Source organism: Kogia breviceps, chromosome 1 (genome assembly GCF_026419965.1).
Source record: "Kogia breviceps isolate mKogBre1 chromosome 1, mKogBre1 haplotype 1, whole genome shotgun sequence".
In the NCBI taxonomy this organism is placed as follows: domain Eukaryota; kingdom Metazoa; phylum Chordata; class Mammalia; order Artiodactyla; family Physeteridae; genus Kogia; species Kogia breviceps.
In genome coordinates this window covers 1,298,460-1,318,913 of record NC_081310.1, presented here as the reverse complement: position 1 = coordinate 1,318,913, position 20,454 = coordinate 1,298,460, and the positions used below count along the sequence as shown (strand labels likewise).

General features: G+C 61.1%; 1 protein-coding gene across 1 annotated transcript in view; it reads left to right on the top strand.

The window, feature by feature from the left end:
• Window positions 1-255: 255 nt before the first annotated feature.
• Window positions 256-20,454, top strand: part of PKP1 (plakophilin 1) — a 40,875-nt gene continuing 20,676 nt past the window's right edge. Inside the window, exons 1-2 of the mRNA XM_059059256.2 lie at window positions 256-658; window positions 9,474-9,580. Of these exons, the coding sequence (XP_058915239.1) occupies window positions 457-658; window positions 9,474-9,580 (309 nt within the window). The 5' untranslated portion in view covers window positions 256-456. The remainder of the gene's footprint in view (window positions 659-9,473; window positions 9,581-20,454) is intronic.

Below are 20,454 nucleotides of genomic sequence, written 5' to 3'. Positions count from 1 at the left end.
CCCCTGGGCGCGCAGGACCGGGACAGAGGGCGGCTCCCCGGCGGAGGCCTCGCCTCGGCGGGTCGCGGGCAGAGGGAAGGGGGCCAAAGGAAGAGAGAGCGCGGTCCGGGCTCGGGACTTGAAGCCCTGCCCCCAGAGCGCCCGGCCCGCACGCAGCTCAGCGCCCGGGGCTCCGCTGGAGCGGCCGCGGCGGGGCGGGGGCGGCGCCGGGCGGGGCGTATATCCCGTCCGGCGGAGGGCGGGCCCGCCAGTGCCTGGACCGGGACGCGCCGGGTGGAAGCGCCGGGAGCCGCAGCCGGGAGGCGTCGCGCGCGTGGACCGTCGCTCTCTGAGCCCAGGGAGCCGCTGAGCACGAGAAGAGCCCGCTCTCGCTGCCGCCGCCCCGCCCGCCCGCGCGCCCGCACCTCGCACCTCGCACCTCGCCGCTCGCTCTCCGGGCCCGCGCCCCGCGCCGCCATGAACCACTCGCCGCTCAAGACCGCCCTGGCCTACGAGTGCTTCCAGGACCAGGACAGCTCGACGCTGGCTCTGCCGTCGGACCAGAAGATAAAGACCGGCACGTCGGGCCGGCAGCGCGTGCAGGAGCAGGTGATGATGACCGTCCAGCGGCAGAAGTCCAGGACTTCCCAGTCGTCCACCTTGAGCCGCTCCAACCGAGGTAAAGGCCGGATGCGCGCGTGGCCGTGCGCTCCTCCCAGGCGGCGGGGCGTGGGGCGCGCGCAGACCCCGGCAGCGCTCCCTCCCGCCTCCGGGGCTACTGTGCAGCCGCGGCCCGAGCCGCTGGGCGGCGTGCTCACGGGGTTGGGGGGTGGGGGCGCGGTGGGAGACGCAGTCAGGGCCGTTCTCGGGGCCCAGGGCTTTCTCTTCCCCGGCCCGCTCCGGGGAACTGTCTCCGCGTCCTGTCCTACCCGGTCGCTCGGCGTCATGCGCCTCCCTCACCCCGTCTTAGCTGCGGGATCCCAGTGGCTGGGGGGCTCCGGGGGAAGGGCGGTGCGCGGCTGCTGGGCGAGCAGGGAGTTACGGAGACCCGAGTGGAGGCCCAGGAGGGGTGGGCGGCCGGGGCGGTGGCGCAGCGAGCGGACAAGCCCTTGTGACTGCGCGGCGTGGTAGCGGGAACCTCGCACGTGGAAGAGGTATGGGTGGTTGCAAGGTCGCCCGGGGCCAGTGCGGACCCTGGGGACTGAGCCCGGGAAGGGGTCCAGGATGCCCTCTTTCCCGTGGCTGAGAGAAACCCACTTTCCCACGGGATTCGCCCCGACCCACTCAGCTTGCCTAGAAACAAGCGTCTTAGGGGCAAGTAGGGAATTTGATGTACAAGGTTGGGAATCCCGCGCCCCCGGCTCCCGCCGCGCTGGGCCCTCGTGGTGGGCGCTGGTCCATCTAGGTGCCGGCCTGGCCAGCCCTCTCCCCGCCACGGTGAGGTCCCCCACCTGGGGGCGGCCAGGAGAAACACAGGAGGAAGGTATGATACCTGACAGGGCCCTTTGCGGAGGATTTTTAGACCAAACGCTTTCATACAAAGCTTTCCCAGTGAGAATTACACACAAATCAGGGCACCTTCTATTTATTTATTTAAACGCTAATGAAGACGCTGCAGACTGCAAACCAGTACAGGTCAACCAAGATTTATTTATTGAAAAAAAGAGTTATATTGATCAAGTCAGGTGTTCGTGAGAGAGCGGGGAGAATGGGGGTAGTAAAGAGAGGGGGACAAAGGAGATGAATCCTCACCGATTCTCACACACACACACACACACACACACACACACACACACACACACACACACACACACACACACACACACACACGCCAGCTCACGATTTCAACCTCTGTGCCCCCGCCCAAGTGGCCCCCGTGTAGAGCTGAGGGGGAGGAAATGGCTGGTGGAGGACTCCCGTGCACCCCAAACCCAAAGGCCTGTGCGGCTGTGCCCCTTGCCCTGGCCCCCCGCTCCTCTCCCGCCAGACCCCCACTCAAGGTCACAGCCTCCAGAGCGCTTGCCCCCTTCCCTTTTGTTTGGTGCCTTGGTAGCTGCTTCCAGCCTTTTTTGGAAGTAGGTTTGGGAAACGACGTGCCCCTCCTTCTGGCCACAGCCCAGTCACAGCTCAAGCCAACCTCCCGTCTCCCTTGCTGAAGGCTCACCTGTCCCCATATCCCACTCCTGCTCCGTCGCTGGCCTGAACTTGAGGCTCACGGCTCCAGAAAAGTCTCAGACCAGCCCCGGTGGCCCAGACACCCCGTCTCATTCCCCGCAGTGGGGCGCTGGCCTCTCTGTGGGTGACATCCATCCCCCTTCTCTCCACTTCTCCACCGCAAGGTCCTCCGGGGGCGTCAGCAGGCAGGGGTGGACTCTGATGGCTAGTACGTCCCTCCGAGGGCTGACCCTGTAAGCGTGTCCCCTCTACCCTCGGCTCTGACCGGTTTCCCCAGCGGCGTGGTAGCCGAGAGAGGCCGTGCGGCCACCTGCAGCTGGCGTTTCTGGTATATCTGGCTCTGTCTCTTCGCCAGCACCGCCCAAGCGTCCCCCTGCTTGCTCTGTGATGCCTCCCCCCGCTTTGGTCCCTCTTTGTCCTGTTGGTTTCACTGCGTGTGTCTGCTCTGGTTCCGGGGAGGGGTGATTGGCGGCTGTGAAAGGACCACGCCCCAGGCCATCCCCCTCGCCCGGGACAGACTCGAATTCCCTTTCAGTTGCCTGAGAGAGAAGAGCAGGTTTCTCTGGGGTCTTTGATTCTCCTGGGCCCCCGCCCTGAAGAAGACCAGGTGCGCCCCGCTGCCCGCAGAGGCGCTGCCTCTCTCCGTAGCCCACGGAGGAGTCAGGAATCAGCCACCCAAGGTGCCGGCAGTAGGAGTGTCTTTTGTTCGGAGCCGGCCCCATAGGGCTGCCTTCCATCCTGTCCCGGAGGGGCCTTGAGCCGCCGAGGGCTGGGTGCGGGACCCCAGGGGAGAAGCCCGGCATGAATGCCCGTCTCTGCCGTGCCCTCCCCAAAACAGGGGCCCAGACACATGGCCCACCCTGTCAGGCAGTCCCCGGTTAGGGAGGGCTTCTCTGGGACCCGGACTCCCTGCAGGGGGAGGCTGCTCGGGACCTGCCCACCCATCTTTTCCTGAATGCGGCCCCTGAGCGCCGCTGCCCACGCTTCCCGAGGGTCCCCGTGGGCAGCGGGTGTAAGACCATGTGGGAAGCGGGGGGAACCCGGGGACGTGGCTGCCCAGCCGGACATCAGGGCTGGGCAGCGTGACCTCCTTGCGGCGGGCAGGGAGCCCCTGCGGGGTGGACCGTGGGGTGAGGGACTGGTGCACCGTCGTTGGCCCGAGGGGAGACACTGCCATATCCACGTCCTTTCTACTCCGCTTGGGATCTCTTCCTAAAGCTGAGCCCAAATCTCCTCTGATGCAAGTCCAAAGCCGCTTCTGCCACACACACACACATGCACACACACGCACACGCACGCGCGCGCACACATACACATATGCACACACACACGCACACACACAGCTCGGTGGAACCCGCTGCCTTCCGCACATCACTCCAGGGAGTCCGAACCCACGCGCTCTGCCCACTGCCCCGTGAGCCAGCGTCAGCCTTGGGCCCGAGGGTGCTGTCTCCACTCTTCTCAGAAGCACCATTTCCCACCTGTGATGGTCAGAGTGGGGTGGGGTGCGCTGGGCAGGTGTCCTGCTCCCCGGGGCCCTCCTGGGGGCAGGCTTGTGCCCACGGGAGCCAAGACCCCGTCTTAGGGCCCTGCTGGCCGGCTCCCTGGATTCGTGGGGGGCTGTGTCTCGGCGTGAGCCTCCACCCGGGGAGGTTCTGCTGTCTCTACTCTCCTGGAAGGTGTCCTGCCCTGACCACAGGCCGGGCACAGGTGTCTCTTCTGGGGTTATTTCCTCGGGACCAAAGCTGAGACAGGAGGGGGTACGTGGTATCTGTGCTTAGGCCCCAGCAGGGAAACATCTTAGTTAAACTTCAGGCGGACCAGTTCTCATTTCTTCACAATGCCTCTGGTCTGGGAGCTGAGAGCTTAGCCAGAATTTCCAACTTTACAACACATGCGAAAATGCCGAGTATTCTGGGATGTCCCCCCACCATCCTGCTCCTTTGCTAAGCTCATTGACAGAGATTAGAAAACAAATAAACAAGACAAAAGAAATTCCTCTCCCCACACACGGAATTGTAAATACCAATAAGCCACTTGTTCTGGCTTTACAACTCTGGGAGCTACTTCTGTGATAGGGTATGACTCGTAGAAGTTATGTGATGTTTGAACGAAACAAAATGGAGGACTGTCTTCCATGGAAGGTAGCCTCATGTGAGGTTCTTTGTAGGCACACACCACACAGGCACGCACGTGTGCACACGTATAGCCACCGCTGTGCACACACACGTGTCGTCACGCACACGCACGTGCACACAAGCCCGCCTCGCAGCTTGTGCAGCGGCAGGAGGCCACCTGGTGTCAGGAGGCTTGAGTTCTCTCCGATCTGCTGCCAGCTGGTGTGTGATCTCGGGCAAACGGCTGCCCCTCTCTGGGTCTGTGCAACTGTAAGAGGTGGAGTGAGATCATCTCCAGATATTCCACTGGAAATAGATGTATAACTCTCTGCCTGCAGACCGTTTCCCCAGACCGTCTGCAGCTGCAAAAAAAACTCCTCCCCTCAAGACACGGCCCTCACGGTTTCCTTCCAGGAAACATCAGATCACCAAAAAATATCCCCCAAAGCACTGTTCTTAAGCATGGTTACACATCGGATAGTCTGGGAATTTTAAAGAATGCCAGCACCTGGGTCCCGCCCCAGAGCTTCTGGTTCAGTTCGTATGGGGACAGCGTGAGCATGTGGCCTTTCAAGGCTCCCAGGAGATTCTGATACGCAGCAAAGTTCAAGAATCCTTGTTCTTGTTCTCACCCTCCCTCCCACGGAGACCCACTGTGGGGACCACCCCCAGCACAGGCACACATCTCTGCGCGCGCGCGCACACACGCACACACACACACACACACACGCACACACACGCACGGATGGACATCTAGGGTGGCAGTTGCTGGTGACGATGTTTTGACCTGGACCCCCCTCGGGGGCTGAGCCCAGGCCCCAGCATGCTCCTGCCTTCAGTCCAACACTTAGGCTAGCGGTGGCCACACACAGATCATCAGGAGGAGAGGCAGGATTCCAGCAGAGCTGGGTTTGAACGCAGCCCGGTGTGCTTTGGTGTTTCTGTTCTGTACACGTGCCCAGGAAAGGGCAGAGACTGCGCCAGAGTGTGTGGTGGGGTTGAGCTGAACTCCTCCCGTCCAGGACAGGGCGGCGTGTCCACGCGCGCCCCGCTGGCCTGGCTGGAGGGCAGAACATCCCCTGCGATGTTCGAGGGGCAGGAGCTGGGCTGCGGGACAGCCCAGGGCTCCCAGACATCTCCGTGCCCTCTTCCGACAGTTCTTCTTATTATCTAACTTAAATTCCTCTTGCTGTGGGCCTCGCCCTGCCGAGCACCCTGGATGGGAGGGAATTAGGGGGTGAAGTAAAGGCGCTTCTGAGGCCGAGAGACGGCGGGCTTCCCTCCTGAAGCTTTTTGTGCTAAGGAACAGATGTGAGTGCAGAGGCAGCTAGAAGAGGCAGGTTCACAGACACCCCTCTCTGTGAGGGCCTGTGGCTGGCAGGGACGGGGGTGTGGGGAGGCTGGGGTGGAGGAGAGGCGTTTCGGGCAACCTCTGCCCCTGGGGCGGCCGTCCGGCCAGGCTGGCCGGTGCCCCGAGGACCTGCTCCAGGTGGAGTCCGGGCCCGGGTCGGGTTGGGTGGAGAGCGCCCCCGGCAGACACACACGGAGAGCGTAGCTGTACACCGCGTGTGTCGGGCAGGCAGACCGAGTGCTGACGCGGCTCCGAGGGGGAGTTGGGGTGCCGGGGGGGGAGGTGGGTCTTCTCCAGGAGGAGCTGGTTTTGTGCAGGGCTTGGACTCCAGGGAGAGGCTTGGCTGGGAAGGAGAGCAGGAATGTTTCAGGCGTGGCGGGTGTGACCCATGGAAAGCTTGGGGGTGGAAGGGTGAGTCATCCTTGCGAAGGTTCACGCGTCCCAGTGGGGAGGGGATCCCGGGGGTCCTGACAAAGGGCTGCCCAGTGACACAGGGAGAGTCAGGTGGCCGTGCAGGGCCAAAGGGGAGGGGCACCGGGGTGCTGCCGTGTGCGGGGTGGGTTTTCTGAGACGGCTCGTCACCCGGAGCGGTGACCCGGGGTGCGGCTCGCAGCGCCGGGAGCGGCCAGCGGTGCCGGTCCGCAGGGAAGGCGGACCTCTGCTCTCTGACGCCGGGCTTCTGTGGGAGGGCAGATGCCGCGAGGCAGACACACAGCTGGGCCACACGGAAAGGCCCGTGGGCCCTTGCAGCGACAACAGCGGATGCGGTGCTCCCCGGGAGGCGGGGTGACTGTGGGGCGAGCTGGTGCTGGGACCCCCCCCTCCCTTCCCACCCCTGGACCAAGAATCCTCCCTGAGAATGTAGCCTTGGGCGTTCTGGCTCCAGCCTCTCCCTGGTTCACCGACGTGCCAGGGACCTCTTTGGGTGGAAGGGGGGCCTGGTTGAGTGGAGTCAAGGACCCCAGTCCCCTGCTGCGGTTATGGGGACACTGAGCCTCAGGGCCCCAGAGCTGGGCGGGGGCACCGTACCCCACCGTAGCCCGCACTGAGAGGACAGGCAGCCTGGAGCACGGACACCAGGTGGGGGTCGTCAGGAAAGGCTTCCCAGAAGGGACGTCCAGAGAGGTCAAGGGGCCAGTGGAGAAGCGCAGGCCACCAGAGCTGTCCCATCCCTCTCAGTGAGAAGTTCCACGTTCTTCCTGCTGAACTTGACTTTCAGAGGGTGGTACTTCCCAACCAGACCCCCCCAGGGTCAGGAGAGGGAGCTCTCGCTTCTGCTGTGGGAGCAGCAGTCTCACCAGCGGCTCGCCTCCCGCCTGCACCCCTTCGGGTATCTGGCACACCGCAAGGTGTGACTGCAAGCGTGTAAGGTCTCTGGACTCCCCACCCTCGAAACCTCAGCGCAAGGGCAGCTGCCTCCTGCCGGAGAAGCGGTGCTGGCTGGTGTGATGGCAGCCTCATTCTCACCAGGAGGCCAGGCCAAGCAGCTCACCGTGGGAGTCAGGCAGTTTGACCCCCAGTTGCAGGTGATCTTGGGGAGATGCCTTCAGGAGCTGCCCGGAAGGGCCTGGAGGCCTTGGCCCAACCAGAAGTGAGAGTTACAACCCATACCTGTCATCACCACAGTCCCCGCTGGGTCACGGGGACTGGCCTTGGAACAATAGGGTACTCCAGAGGTCATCTGCCTCCACGGCAGAGAACTCCCCACCCGTCACACAGAGGAGAATGAGAGGCAGGCGGGCAGGTGCAGGGTGTCGGGGAGGATATGCTTCACCTGATTACCAAGAGGACGGGTGACATCACTGCTGACAGACCACCTCCCGAGCAGGGCGGAGCCTCCGTGGGAACCTGCCCTTCACGGAGCCTCCTGGGGACGCCTCTCCCAGAACTCTGTGTCTGTCACCGCCCCAGATGTTCCATCTAAAGCAGCTGGCTGACCCACGCTTGCCCTTGGGTGAGAAATCCCTGCCCAAGTGAAGCCTGCCCTGCCCCGCCCTGCCCTGGAAGGGACGTCAGGAGTGGGCTGGACGGAGGGGAGATGGACGGGACGCTGGCCGTCGGCCCCCGGGGTTCCTGGCCGCAGCCCCTTTTCTCGGTGAGAGCGAGTTCCGGGGGTCCACGGCCATGAGGTTGCCTCCACACACTCCTGATGAAGGCAGCTTTTCCGGAGCTTCTGGAGAAATGAAGAGGAACGAGCTGCCTGCATTCAGCGGGGAGCTTCGAGTAATTCAGAGCCTCGGGGCCGTCCCTCCTGGAGCCAGGCCTGGGCCTGGGGATTTCTGGGCTGGGGACACCTCTGGGGGACCCTGAGGCGGGCAGCAAAGGAGGTGGTGCTGTAACCTTTCATGCCCAGACTTCTTCCTTGCTGAACCCTGTCTCTAGAGAAGAGAGGTCCGGCTTCTCTGAATGCCCTCAGGCACAAGTCACTCCAATCACACAACCACAGGACCTTGAGGTACAGGGAGGCCGAACCCCTCTTTCTGTAGAAGAGGCAGCCGAGGCCCAGAGAAGGCAAGTGCCTTTGCCCGGATGCCAGAGCCAGGACCACCTCCAACACCACTAGGCACCCGGGGCGGGGGGTGTCTGCCACAGCCGGCAGCCCCGGTGACCAGCTGACCCTCCGTGGTGGGGGGCACTGCCCCTCCTGTGAGCTGTTGGGGGTCACCTGGCTCTGGACGGAGGAGGCGGCACCAGGCAGGGACATCTGCCGCAACCCAAAGCTGCCCCTCTGCTCCGTCTTCTCCCCCCGGCTCAGATGCTCCAGCGCCCACCCGCAAAGGCTTGGGAGTCTGAGGGGGCACGGCCGACGGGGGGGGGTGAATTGAGCCGGGTGGGATCCCGGCCGGACCCTTCCCCGGATGCTGGGGTCAACGCCCTCTCCCTGGGTCGACTTTCCCCAGGGCCATCGCTTAGTAAGCGTGTAGGGCCACCCTTGCTCCGGAGGCCCAGGAAACGGGGCACCGGGCAGGATGTGACCTGGGGTACGGACAGCCAGACAGCCTCTTGGGCCGGGCCCGGTTGCAGGTTTTGAACTTGGGTTTACAGACGGTTGTGATTCAGTAGCTGTGGCCCAGGAAGGAAGGCAGAGTTGGCACGGGGCACGGCCTGAGCAAAGCCCCGGGCAGGTCACTGTCCGTCACGCTTCAAGGGCAGCAGTACGGCGGGAAGAATTAGGCTGTCCTTTCGGGTTCCCCGGGCCTGGCGTCCAGGCTGCCTTCTGAGATCCAAAGCCACTTTACTCTTAACGATAGTAATGGCGCTCTGTCCTCCCCGGAGCCTGTCACCTGTGGCCCCCGGCATTCAGAAAACAGTTCATTAAGCCTCGCCAGGCCTTTGAGGCTGGTGACCGGTCCCCCGGTGGCAGCTGGCGCACCCGGGAGGTGCAGGAGGGGGCGGAAGGCCGGGCTCGGGAACGAGTCCCGCGTGGCGTTGGCCCCGGATCCTCCGGAGCTGCCCTGCGGCCCTGAGGCTCTGGGGCCGGCGTGTGGGGCTCCTGGCTGTGTCGTCCGTGAGAGGGAAGGTCATCCTTGTGGAAGTCGGAGTTGTGCTTCCCTGGACCGGGACAACGAGGGCCTGAGGCCCTCCGGGCCGACTCCTGGCCTCGAGGTGTCAGCCCACCCCCGGCCACAGGGCTAGACCCCCAGGAAGGGGTCGGCGGAGGCCCTCGGAGCTGCCCCTGCAGCCGTCTGGCTGTGGAGGGGCGGGCGGAGGGAGAAGAGGAGCAGAACGCTGGTTCTCCGTCCTCCGCCCGCAAGGCCTCAGCTCTGCTCTCCTCCGAGGGCCGCAGGGCACCAGATGCAGAGGGGACGCCGTGGGGAGCCAAGGGCCTAACCCCTGCCCCTGTCCTCAAGGTTCCACGTATGATGAGCTGGCCGACGGCTACAACGGCTGCGGAACCACCAGCCGGAGCGTCTACTACTCGAAGTTGCAGGCGGGGAGCGGCCCGTGGGCTTACCCGGTAAGGAGCTGCTTCCCGCAGGGTGCAGGTTCGGGCTTTGTGGGGGAGGAGGCGTGTCCTGGTTGCCGAGACGGTGCTGCGGGCTGGGAAGGGTCCCCGAGGGGAGGCCCCCCAGCTCTGACCGGGTCCGTTTGCTTGGCCATCATCTCACACGTGGCTCTTACGGCAGCCTCCTGTCTGACTGGATATTTCTGAATGTCTCAGATGAGAACGTTTTAGAAAAAGCATAAAGAAAACATCATATTTTTTAAAAAGTCCATTTCCCAATATATCTGATTTGATCATAGATTTGAAAGCAGTTTGAATCCTCATGGTCCAGTCATGTATAGATGAGCTGTTTCTAGAAATATCCCGAAGGGACCCTCTCCTCAGCATGTGCCCGGGCGGGGGGGCGGGGAATGTGGCTCGAGTTTGTAAGTTGGACAAACCAGCGTTCAGGTTCTAGCTGTGTTACCGCTGAGCATGTGACCTTGGGTGAGATTCTTCTACCTCTGGGTCTCAGTTCCCCCTCATGTAAAATGGCTATAACAAAGTCTACCTCTGGGGATTCTTGTCAGGACCAAACAAAATAATGTGCAAAAAGAAAAAAACCTGAGTATGATCATTCTTAAGAAGTTTTTTTTAATTAGCAGGAGTAGAGGTGATCCTAGATCCTTTAATCCTGCCCTGTGACCATCTTTCTGTGTGATCTCATCCTGCTATGCCCATCCACCCATTACTGAACAATTTTTTTTTTTTTTTTTGACGGCACGCGGGCCTCTCACCACCGTGGCCTCTCCCGTTGCGGAGCACAGGCTCCGGACGCGCAGGCTCAGCGGCCACGGCTCACGGGCCCAGCCGCTCCGCGGCACGTGGGATCCTCCCGGACCTGGGCTCGAACCCGCGTCCCCCGCATCGGCGGGCGGACTCTCCACTGCCGTGCCACCAGGGAAGCCCTGAACAAATATTTCTTTAGCCCTAACTCTCCACCAAGCACCAGGGCAGATGCCCTGGTTCAACAATACAAGCCCACGCAGGAGTTTTCTTCTACTCCACAATCTGGGGTGTTGGGCTAGGTGATGCCCAGGTTTTCTCCCAGTCTGCAAATTCTGTGGCTTTGCTTTAGTTTTGCTGATTTCAACATTAGCCTGTATTGTTCTGGAAATTCTTCTGTGAGGCCCTTCAGGCCTGTGCAGCTGGGGATAAAGGCTGCTTCTCCCTGGGACTCTGGGCTCCGGCTGCTTGGGCCTCACGTTTTAGCCGCTTTTGCTTTGAGTCCACATTGCTCACAGATGTCGGGGTCCCGGGCAAGGGAGAGGCGGGAGGTTTATGAGTTAGCGTTCTTTGTCATCTGCTTGATTCCTTCCTACCTGCGCTCTCACTGGGGCCGATTTGGGAGGATCTGTCTTTCTTGCACGTTACAGGTTTAACTAGGTGTGTTGTGGATTTATTTCCCTCCCTTTTTCCTGATTCTCGATGTCAGTTGATACCCTCGGTGTCGATAGCTGATAAGTGCAGTTGACGGAGTCCAGTCAGCTGGCAGAGCAGGCGTAGGTGGTGAGTAAAGGGCTCTGACAGAGAGACCGATTACCAGGCAGAATCTGAGACGATGGCTTCGTAACGCCGCGGGGAGAGGCTTAGGAGGAGCCCCGAGGCGGGTAGAGGCCCCTGGACGGCAGCAGCAGTCAGATGAGTAATGGTGCTGAGCGCGCAGAGGTTGTGTGTCTCTACAATCCGAGCCTGGCGCTTGGGTCCCCACCCTGGCAGCTGCTCTCTGGCTCTGTGACTTGCGACCGAGCTCTGATTTCTCCGGGTGTCAGCATTCTCATCTGCGCGCGCCTCGCCTCCACTCGGGTTGACGTGTGAAATGAACCGGGCCGTGTCATCGGACGGGCAGTGAGGGCTTATTCCACGTGGAGACCTGTAACCGGGACCTGCAGGGAACCCGCTCTGAGGGCCTTCTTGGGAGAACCTGTGTGCGGCTGGGTGGAGCCCTGCTTCCGGTCCGTTCACTCGATCCTCACCGGCTCCCAGCTGCCCCTACACCCTCCCTGTGACTGTTTTCTGACGCCCGGTGAGAATTCCTTCCTTTCCCCAACCCCAAGGCCCAGCCCTCCTCGCTGCTTGTCTCCGCCAGCGAGATTTCAGAGTGATTCAGGTCGGGAGCTGCCTGGACGCGTCCCGGCTTGCTTAGCTCAGGAGGGGCTCTGGGGCACCCGGGGATTTGGTGGAGGGAGGGGGGCGGGTGGAAGAATTGATGCTGGAGCCGAGCACGTCAGCCGTGATGGCAGAACCTCTAGTCAGGACTCCGGGGAAGGGGAGCAGGGGGTGAGGCGATAGAGATGCCCTGGGATTTTCCCAGGGGTGGCACAGCTGAGCCAGGGGAGTTCAGTGCCCCCCCCTCCCAAGAAACCAGCGCAGAGAGCAAGGGAAGGGAACGGGGCACGCGGACCTTCATGCGAGGAGCCTCCATCGGCCCTGGGAGGACCGCAGACAAATCGAATGCAGGTGTCGGATGCTAAGCTGGAAGAGTCCAGCTGTGCTGCCCTTGCCGGAAGTGTTTCTGGAACCTCTGGAAGACATTTAAATATATATATATATATATATAAAATAAAAATTAAAAATAAAAAATATATATATAATTGCTGTTAGTGCCATTTTAGGGGCCACCTAAGAAAGCCAGCCCCGTTTCTGTGTTGTCGGGACCTGCGTTTGAGCAGCAATGACACTAGCCCTCTGAGAGCCTCATTCCTCACATTTGTCTTCAGCTTCAAATATCAAATCAACTTCAAATAACAAAGATTCATCACCACTGACTATATATTTTACTTAAATATGCAAAGGATCTGTGGGCATTTCCAAAAAGAAAGTTCTAAAAATGTTTAAAAAGCAGTGGTGTCACCTTATGAATTTACCTTATATTCTATTTCAGCAAGAGCCTTCTAATTTTAAAAGAAACAGATGAGACATGTATATATATGTGTGTCTTATCATGCTATTTATAATCTGTGATCACTTACATCCCAAGATAAGAAAATTGAATATAGACGGTCTTGCAATAGAACGAAACAAAGCGAGTCTGTCACACAGAACGCATCAAGGGGCTTAGAAGGAAAGGAAGAACTGGTCCCGAGAAAGTCGTTGGCCCGTCGTTCTCCACGCTCTCCTGGCCGCTCCGGCCTCCTGGTCCTCGGAGACGGCGTGTGCCGGCCAGCATCGCTGGAGCCCCGGGGCCCCGGGAGGAGCAGGTGGGCTGGGGCCAAGCGTGGGGCCCATCGCGCCCTGTTTCTCAGATGAGCAGGCGCAGCTCTTCTGCCCCAGCTCTCAGAACCAGACGCGGGGACGATTAGAGGCCGGCAAGGTTGGCATTTCGTAGTCGAGGACACTCAGGCCCCGCAAGGACAGGGGTCACACGGCTGGTTAACGGGAGAGCAGACGAGACCCCTGGCCTCCTAACTCCTGACCTGACGGAGTTTCCTTTCATCGCTCCAGACATTTGCGCTCCTTTGTTGGTCATCTTATGGGACGTTTTCTGGTGGTTTCTGGGGACTTGGAACAGACGCACGAGTTCAGATGCCTTCGTTGCCTCCCTCTGTGCCCCAGCCAAGCCTCCTCCTTCCTTGAGGAGTCAGCCTCACACAAAAGATGCAGGGCAGTGGCCCCTTTTTCCTTCCTGGACTCAAGCTGGAGCCACTCAGCCGTGGGGGTCCGGGTGGGCTACCAAGTGAAACGTAGAGAAATGCAATACTTGTGACATACTGACCCTACAGTGTTATTCGTTGTTTACCTGGTATTGCAACGTAACTGGGTGTCCTGCGTTTTTATTTGCTGGGTCTGGCGTTCCGCAGGTCGGGGTGTATCTCCCCTCATTCCTGTAATAAAAGCAAGGCTCCCTGAGTGCCCCTCTCCTAGGTTGGGGACCCAGGCGGAATTACTTTAGGGGAGCAAAGGGAGGCCGACGGCCCGCCGGAGGTCCGTGTACGGGGCACTCTGAACGCGTCCCCTGGGTCGTGTGACAGCAGGTTGACGGGGCAGGAAGCACACTGAGGCGCAGAGCCCTCCTGCTCCAAAGCTGAACGCGGGCTTCCGTCACGCGGCTCTGTCCTGGATGAAGTTGCGGCGGGTGGACAGTTTAGCTTCCAGGGAAGGGTCTGGATGAAGAGGAGGGTCTCCTGTTCTGCAGCCTCCAGCCCCGAATGGTTTTCCTATTTACAAATCAAGAAGCACATCTAGGGCGCCTGCGTCCCTCCGGGCGTCACATGCAGGGGCACGTGCTTTGGTTATGGACGGGCCGAGAGCGCCCTCCCGGGAGCCGATCCCGTGCGTGCAGCCGCTGCCGGGCGCTCTGGGCCGGGGTACCCCGTGGGGGCATCGTGCTGAATCCCGCCGCCGAGCCCAGTTATACCAGCCCAGCACTCGGGGCGGGGGCAGGCCGAGACTCCCCGGGAGAACGGCCAGAGGAGATTCCGCCTTCCTCCTGGTCACTGACGCCATTTCTCCACTTGAATCCAGGGCTCAGGGAATCCCATGGTTAGGACTCTGTGCTGCCAGCGCAGGGGGCACGGGTTCGATCCCTAGTCGGGGAACTGAGATCCCGCATGCCGCACGGGGAGGCCAAAAAAAAAAAAAAAAAATTCCAGGATTCGCTAGCAAATCTTCCTCCCGGCCTCTTCTCTGCTGTACTGGCTTAACTGATGTGTCAGTATTTGATGATCCCATCACGACAGGGTTTCCTGGACCACGTGCTGTGGACCCTTTCCCCGAGGGGGACTGGTCCCGCCCACCCCAGACCCGGAGACACCTGGGTGGCCCTCTTCTGTAGATGAGAGGGCTGAGGCTGTGCAAAGCTCCGGGGGGCGCAGGGATCCCAGGCTCTGGTGAGCCACGTGTGCTCAGGGTCTGCAGGCGGCAGGGCCCACGGCCGAGGGGCTGCCGGAGAGAAAACGGCAGGACTCTCGCCCTTGAAGCAGAGAAAGGTCGCAATAAACACAGGCCCCTCCCATGGCAGGTGGTGTGGAGGAACCAGCCCTGCGCCCTCAGCTGGCTGGCTGACCTTCGGGGAATCTTAACCCCAGCTGCTTGCCTGTCTCTGAAATAGGTGAGAATTCCTATCTCAGAGGGCAGTCCGGGCTGCAGATAGGACACACCCGATCGATCGATCGATCGATGGGGTAGGAGGCCTGGATTCTGGTCTCAGCTTGGCTCCTGCCGGCGGAGGGAAGGACCTGCGGGGTCTTCACCTCCTGAGACCTTTTCTCAACCACGGAGCAAGGCTGTTGGACTGGACCTAGCCAAGGACTCCTTCAGTCCCGACTTTTCAGGGTTCTGTGTGGCTCGGGAGCTTCCTCTGGACAGCTGCGGGGCCCACAGCCTGGCCTCACGGTGGTCTCTGGGGCGGCCCCCCCACCCCGGGGCCTGCAGATGGGTGAGGACTTCGGCATGACCCCCCGCTTTCGTCTGGGCGCCTCCAGGCACCGGGGAAACAGCAGGTGATTAACCCTTGCAGCAGGATGGAGAGCTGGTAGGCCCTCATTTCCTTTCGCTTTACAGAGGGGAGGCGGGCCGCTAATTCCCACTGCTTAAAAACCCCGTCCTGCCTCCTGCCCTGCTCCCCTCTCTCAGCTGGGTTCTCTGGCGGTGCCTGCCGGGCCTGGTCGGTTGGGAAAGTCTGGCGAGAGAAGGACGGAGGGGCCGCGAGCTCCCGGCCCACGCGGACACGGCTCCGGCCCCAAGAGGGAGTGATCGTCGTGCTGGCCAGTCCGGCGTCTCCCTGCCAGCAGCGACGCACCCCCGCCCGGTCCCGCGGGCCCCAGGCTCTCGCCCAACGAGGATGCTGCTGCCGAGGGACAGAATTTGTCCGAGAGAGGAGGAGGCGACGGGGTGGGGGCCGCGGGCCGGCCCCCCGCCCCCCGCCCGGGCTCCCTCCCTGTAGGAGCAGCGCCTGGCTGGGCATCGCTGAGGCCGGAGACGTCCCCTCTGTTCAAACTCAGACGCCCAAGCCGGGGTGTCCCTTGGGGTGTCCCTCATAGTGGCCGTGTGCATGGGGTGGCCCTCTCCCGGCCTCGGAGAGCCTGCTCTTCCTGGCTCAGGTTTGGGGGGGCAGGGACTCTTTAGAGGCCAGGGGTGAGGTGGAGGAAAGGCCACTGGCCTGGGCGTGGGGCTCCCCGGCAGCGCCCAGAGAGCGCTGCCGGCCCTCCATCCCTGCCCACGCCAGGTGCGCCATCAGGCTGTCTCCTCGGCGCTGACGTCCTGTGTTGTGCGTCCTCCCTGGGGGGGGAGAAGTCGGCACCGTGGGCCTGTGGAGGGAGAGGACGCGGCCGGCAGATCACTGCAAGCGGAGTCCCAGGACGGGCTCCAGGCGGGGAGCTGGGCTTGGGGGCGGCCCTTAGCCGACAGGAGGGGGCAGAGAGGTGCTGCCAGGCTTGGAGCTGGCACCGTAGCCCCTGGGCCGTCCTTTGTGGGTGCTCACAAGGCACAGGCGTCGCTCCGAGAAGGGCAGCTCCAGAGGCCAGGCCCAGGAGAAGGCAGGCTGTCACCTGTCACTGTCCCAGATGGTGGACCCTTGTGGGGGAGGGAGGCAGGCAGTTGGTCGCAGTGTCCAGAGGGGCGTGTCTGTGCAGGGGACTCAGCGTGGCCACTGTGTGGTTGGTGGGAGCATTGGGCTTTGCCAGCCCTGGACGGTCTGCAGGGACCCTCCGGAGTGGGCCTCAGGAAGGAGTTCCCCTCCGCTGAGAGAGGACCGAGCCTGCTTTTACATCTTCCTGTGGCTCTAATTCACCTGTCACTTCCCGTCAGCTGCTCCGCTGTGATCTGCCTTCCTTCTCACCTACGTGTCACAGTAGAGCTGCTGAAACTTTAGAGGGAAGATTTGAAGAATCAAGGACAATTGCAAACATCTTTATCTCACTCCAGAAGAAAATTAGTGAGTTTTAGTTTTGCCTTTTTTTTTTTTTTCTTAAGTCCTAACAAGAACTAATCAACGGAGCCAACAAGACTTTAAAGCCCTAACACTGTAGTTAAAAACAACTAACAGGGGGCTTCCCTGGTGGCGCAGCGGTTGGGAGTCCGCCTGCCGATGCAGGGGACACGGGTTTGTGCCCCGGTCCGGGAAGATCCCACGTGCCGCGGAGCGGCTGGGCCCGTGAGCCGTGGCCGCTGAGCCTGCGCGTCCGGAGCCTGTGCTCCGCAACGGGAGAGGCCACGACAGTGAGAGGCCCGCGTACAGAAAAAAAAAAAAAAAAGAATCCGCCTGCCAATGCGGGGGGCACAGGTTCAAGCCCTGGTCTAAGAAGATCCCACATGCCACGGAGCAACTGAGCCCGTGCGCCACAGCTACTGAGCCTGCGCCCTAGAGCCCGTGAGCCACAACTACTGAGTCCACGAGCCGCAAGTACTGAAGCCCGCGTGCCTAGAGCCCGTGCTCCGCAACAAGAGAAGCCACCGCAGTGAGAAGCACGTGCACCGCAGCAAAGAGTAGCCCCCGCTCGCCGCGACTAGAGAAAGCCCGCGCGCGGCAACGAAGACCCGACGCAGCCGAAAATAAATAAACAAATAAATTTATCTAAAAGAAAAACAACTAACAGATGAAACAGCAGCGTGAGGGGGTGTGGGATGAAATGCTGGGGTTTGCAGCACGAGCTCCTTAACCCTCTCCGGGCCTCAGTCTCCTGGTCTGTCATCGGCAGGTGGGACCAGGTGACCACCCAGCCTTCTTCCCTGGCACCAGCCCTGGTCCCCGGGGTCCTGGAGGTTTGGGAACGGAGCCCTGGGGTTCCGGGTTATCAGGCAAGTGCCGGCTTTGCCAGGACCACCACCTTCGTGTTTGGTGGGCTGTCAGTGGCAGGGAGTCCAATCCTCAGAACCCCTTGAGTGATGGAGCGGTTTGAACGTATACAAGGTAATCCTGTTTCCACTGGCCGACCTGATCCTTCCACCTTTGCGCGATCTGGAGGTGGATCGGTTCCTGTTATTCCGATTTTACTAGCAGAGAAGTCAGGCTACGGAGAAGTGCAGGGGCTTGCCCGGGGGGTGCCTCACAGGTAGACTGGGCAGAACCGGCTCCAGAGGCCAGTCAGCTCTGCGCGGGGTGTCGGCGGCATGAGGAGGAGGAGGAGGAGGAAGGGTCAGGACCTTGTCTCCTGCCTGGCCCTGGCAGGCCAGCGGCACGGGCTCCAGAGCCTGGAGGGAGGAGGGGGCCCTGAGGGAGGCGGCCAAAGCAAAGCCCTGGGCGGGACGTCCAGTGCCTCTTCTCTGGTTGCAGCGGCCTTTTGTCACCGGGCTCCGCTGGCTGACAAATGCAGCGGCCATGGGTGAGGAGCTCACCCCTCCCTAGGGTGGGGCTCAGCCGCGCCCACCAGGGCCCTGCCCTGGCATGCAGCTACCAAGGACTTCCAGCCGCAGGAGAGCAAACTTAGCTGAAAACGAAAATCCAGTGGGGCGGGGGCTGGGGGAGGAGGTGGAGACACAGCTGGGGAGGGATGCAGCTTTGGAGACTCTAGCAGGGGGCACCCCCACACACACACCCGCACAAGGGCGTGGCCCGGAGTGGGCTGAAGGCAGCCTCCGGGGTTTGCTCCGAAGCTCTGAGCCAGGCTGGGGAGGAGGGCGAGTGTGACTCCGGAGGGGCTGAACGACACTGAAAGTCAGAAGCCTCATGGCGCTGTGGCTCTGGTTGGGGAAACGGAGAGGCTCAGAGGGGTGAGGTGACTGCCCAAGGCTGCACAGCCACTCAGGGAAGGACCAGGACTAGAGCCCGACCTCTGGCACCCCCGCCTGATGATCCTGGCCACGCTGGCACAGGAGGGGACCCTGGCCACTGTAGGCAGTGGAGTTTCATCTGATCTCTGCTGTCACACTTTTTACAAAATCATCACACCAACTGTTATTTACTTTTTTTTTGCGGTGCGCGGGCCTCTCACCGCCGCGGCCTCTCCCGTTGCGGAGCACAGGCTCCGGACGCGCGGGCTCAGCGGCCACGGCTCACGGGCCCAGCCGCTCCGCGGCACGTGGGATCCTCCTGGACCGGGGCTCGAACCCGCGTCCCCTGCATCGGCAGGCGGACTCTCCACCACTGCGCCACCAGGGAAGCTCTATTTACTTATTTTTAATAAACTTCCTTTTAAATTTCAGTGCATTCATTTTGAAAAAAACCTTTGTATCAGTAACTTGAGAGAAAAAAAAAGTATCCTTTGCCATAAAAGAAGGCTTACCATAATTTAGAATCAGTAATAATAAATAGAATGAAAAGAAATCATTGTCTCATTCCAAATGGGCAAGGCTTTTTTTTCTTTCTGCTCAGAAAGGGAGGTTGGCAAACGTTAAAGACACATCCTGGCACCAACCTGGACCTTCTCCTCATGGTAATCAAAGGGAAAGAGGAGTTTTCTATGAGCCTCAGTGCTACTTATTAGCTGTGCCCTTAAACGCCCTGAAGTCACCTCACAACTGCTGATGGAGCCTGACCCACACTTGGGGGTGTTCTGGGCCATAAGCTCATCATCCAGGGTAATTTTCCCAAAGCTGGTCCAGCTGGTCAGGTAGAGCCGAGGGCCAAGGAGAAAGGTTACCGGGCGGCACCCCCTCCCCTCACCGGTGGCTGCCCCGTGCTGAAGGCCTTTTTGAGCGGAGCATTTAGATCTTTTCTTTTCTTTTTCTTTTTTTAATATTTATTTATTTGGGCCACGCCAGGTCTTAGTGGTGGCCTGCGGGATCTTCGCTGTGGCATGTTTTTTGGGGTTTTTTTTTCATTTGTGGCACGCAAACTCTTAGTTGCGGCACGCATGCGGGATCTAGTTCCCCGACCAGGGATGGAACCCGGGCCCCCTGCGTTGGGAGCACAGAGTCTTACCCACTGGACCACCAGGGAAATCCCTTGAATGGAGCATTTAAAGATGAGGTCTCCGGCCAAGGTCTGTGGCCCTCTCGTGGGGAGGGTCGGCAGGAGACCCCAGGCTCTCCCGATCTCCCCGCAGCCCTAAGCAGCTCTGGGAGGCCCACAGAGCTGGGGGAAGGGCGAGGTGCCATGGGAGGAGGCCGGGAGGGAGCTGGGGGGCTCGGGGCAGGCCCTTCTCCTCCCTCTGACTGCCCCCGAGGCTGGGAGGGAGGGGGCTCGGCTTCTAGAGCCCCAAGAAGCTCAGTAAGACTCGGCTCATTGCAGGAGACTCTGGGCTCGGCCTCAGTCGGCAGTCGTGACGTGATGTCCTGATGTCTCAGGGCAGTTTGTGTGCACCAGGAAGAAGCATGGGTGCAGGGCATGGGGGCCCGCACTCACTCCTCCGTGCCCTCCCTCTCGAGACCCCCCCCCGGCCAGCCCTGCTGTGATCACAGGCCGCCTCACCCGTAGGCGTCTCTCGGGACAGAGGGCCTTGCAGCCGGGCTCCGTGGGCAGTAGAGCCTTATCACGCGTCACACAGCCGGTCAGCTGCACTCTTCTTAAACGTTTCCCACCGTCAGCCAAAGGGGAGGAGCAGGCATCTCTTGTGTCTGGGGCTCTGGGGAGGGGTTTCTAGGTGACGGGCCAGCGAGTAGCCCGAGGTGGTGGTGGAGCCTGTCCTGCAGAAGCTCTGGGCCATTTAGACTTCACTCCTGTCACCAGACTCTGGTGGCCAAGTGGCTGGAGGACAAACGCCCGGAAGCTCAGAGGCCTGGATCCAGCTTCAGGGTCTGCCCCGTCGTAGCCTCATGGCCGTGGCCCAGCTTCGAGTACTCCGAGCTTAAAAGGTGCTCTCAGAGAGAACACAGATGCCGCTACCTGTCCTGGCACCTCCTCGGCCAGGCGGGGGCCGGAGGCTGTGAGCTTCCAGCGAGAGGATGAATGGGAGGGCTCTTTACAAACTGTGAGGTACCAGGCCTGCTATGGGCTTCTTAGGATAAGCTCAAGGCACTTCCAGAGACCT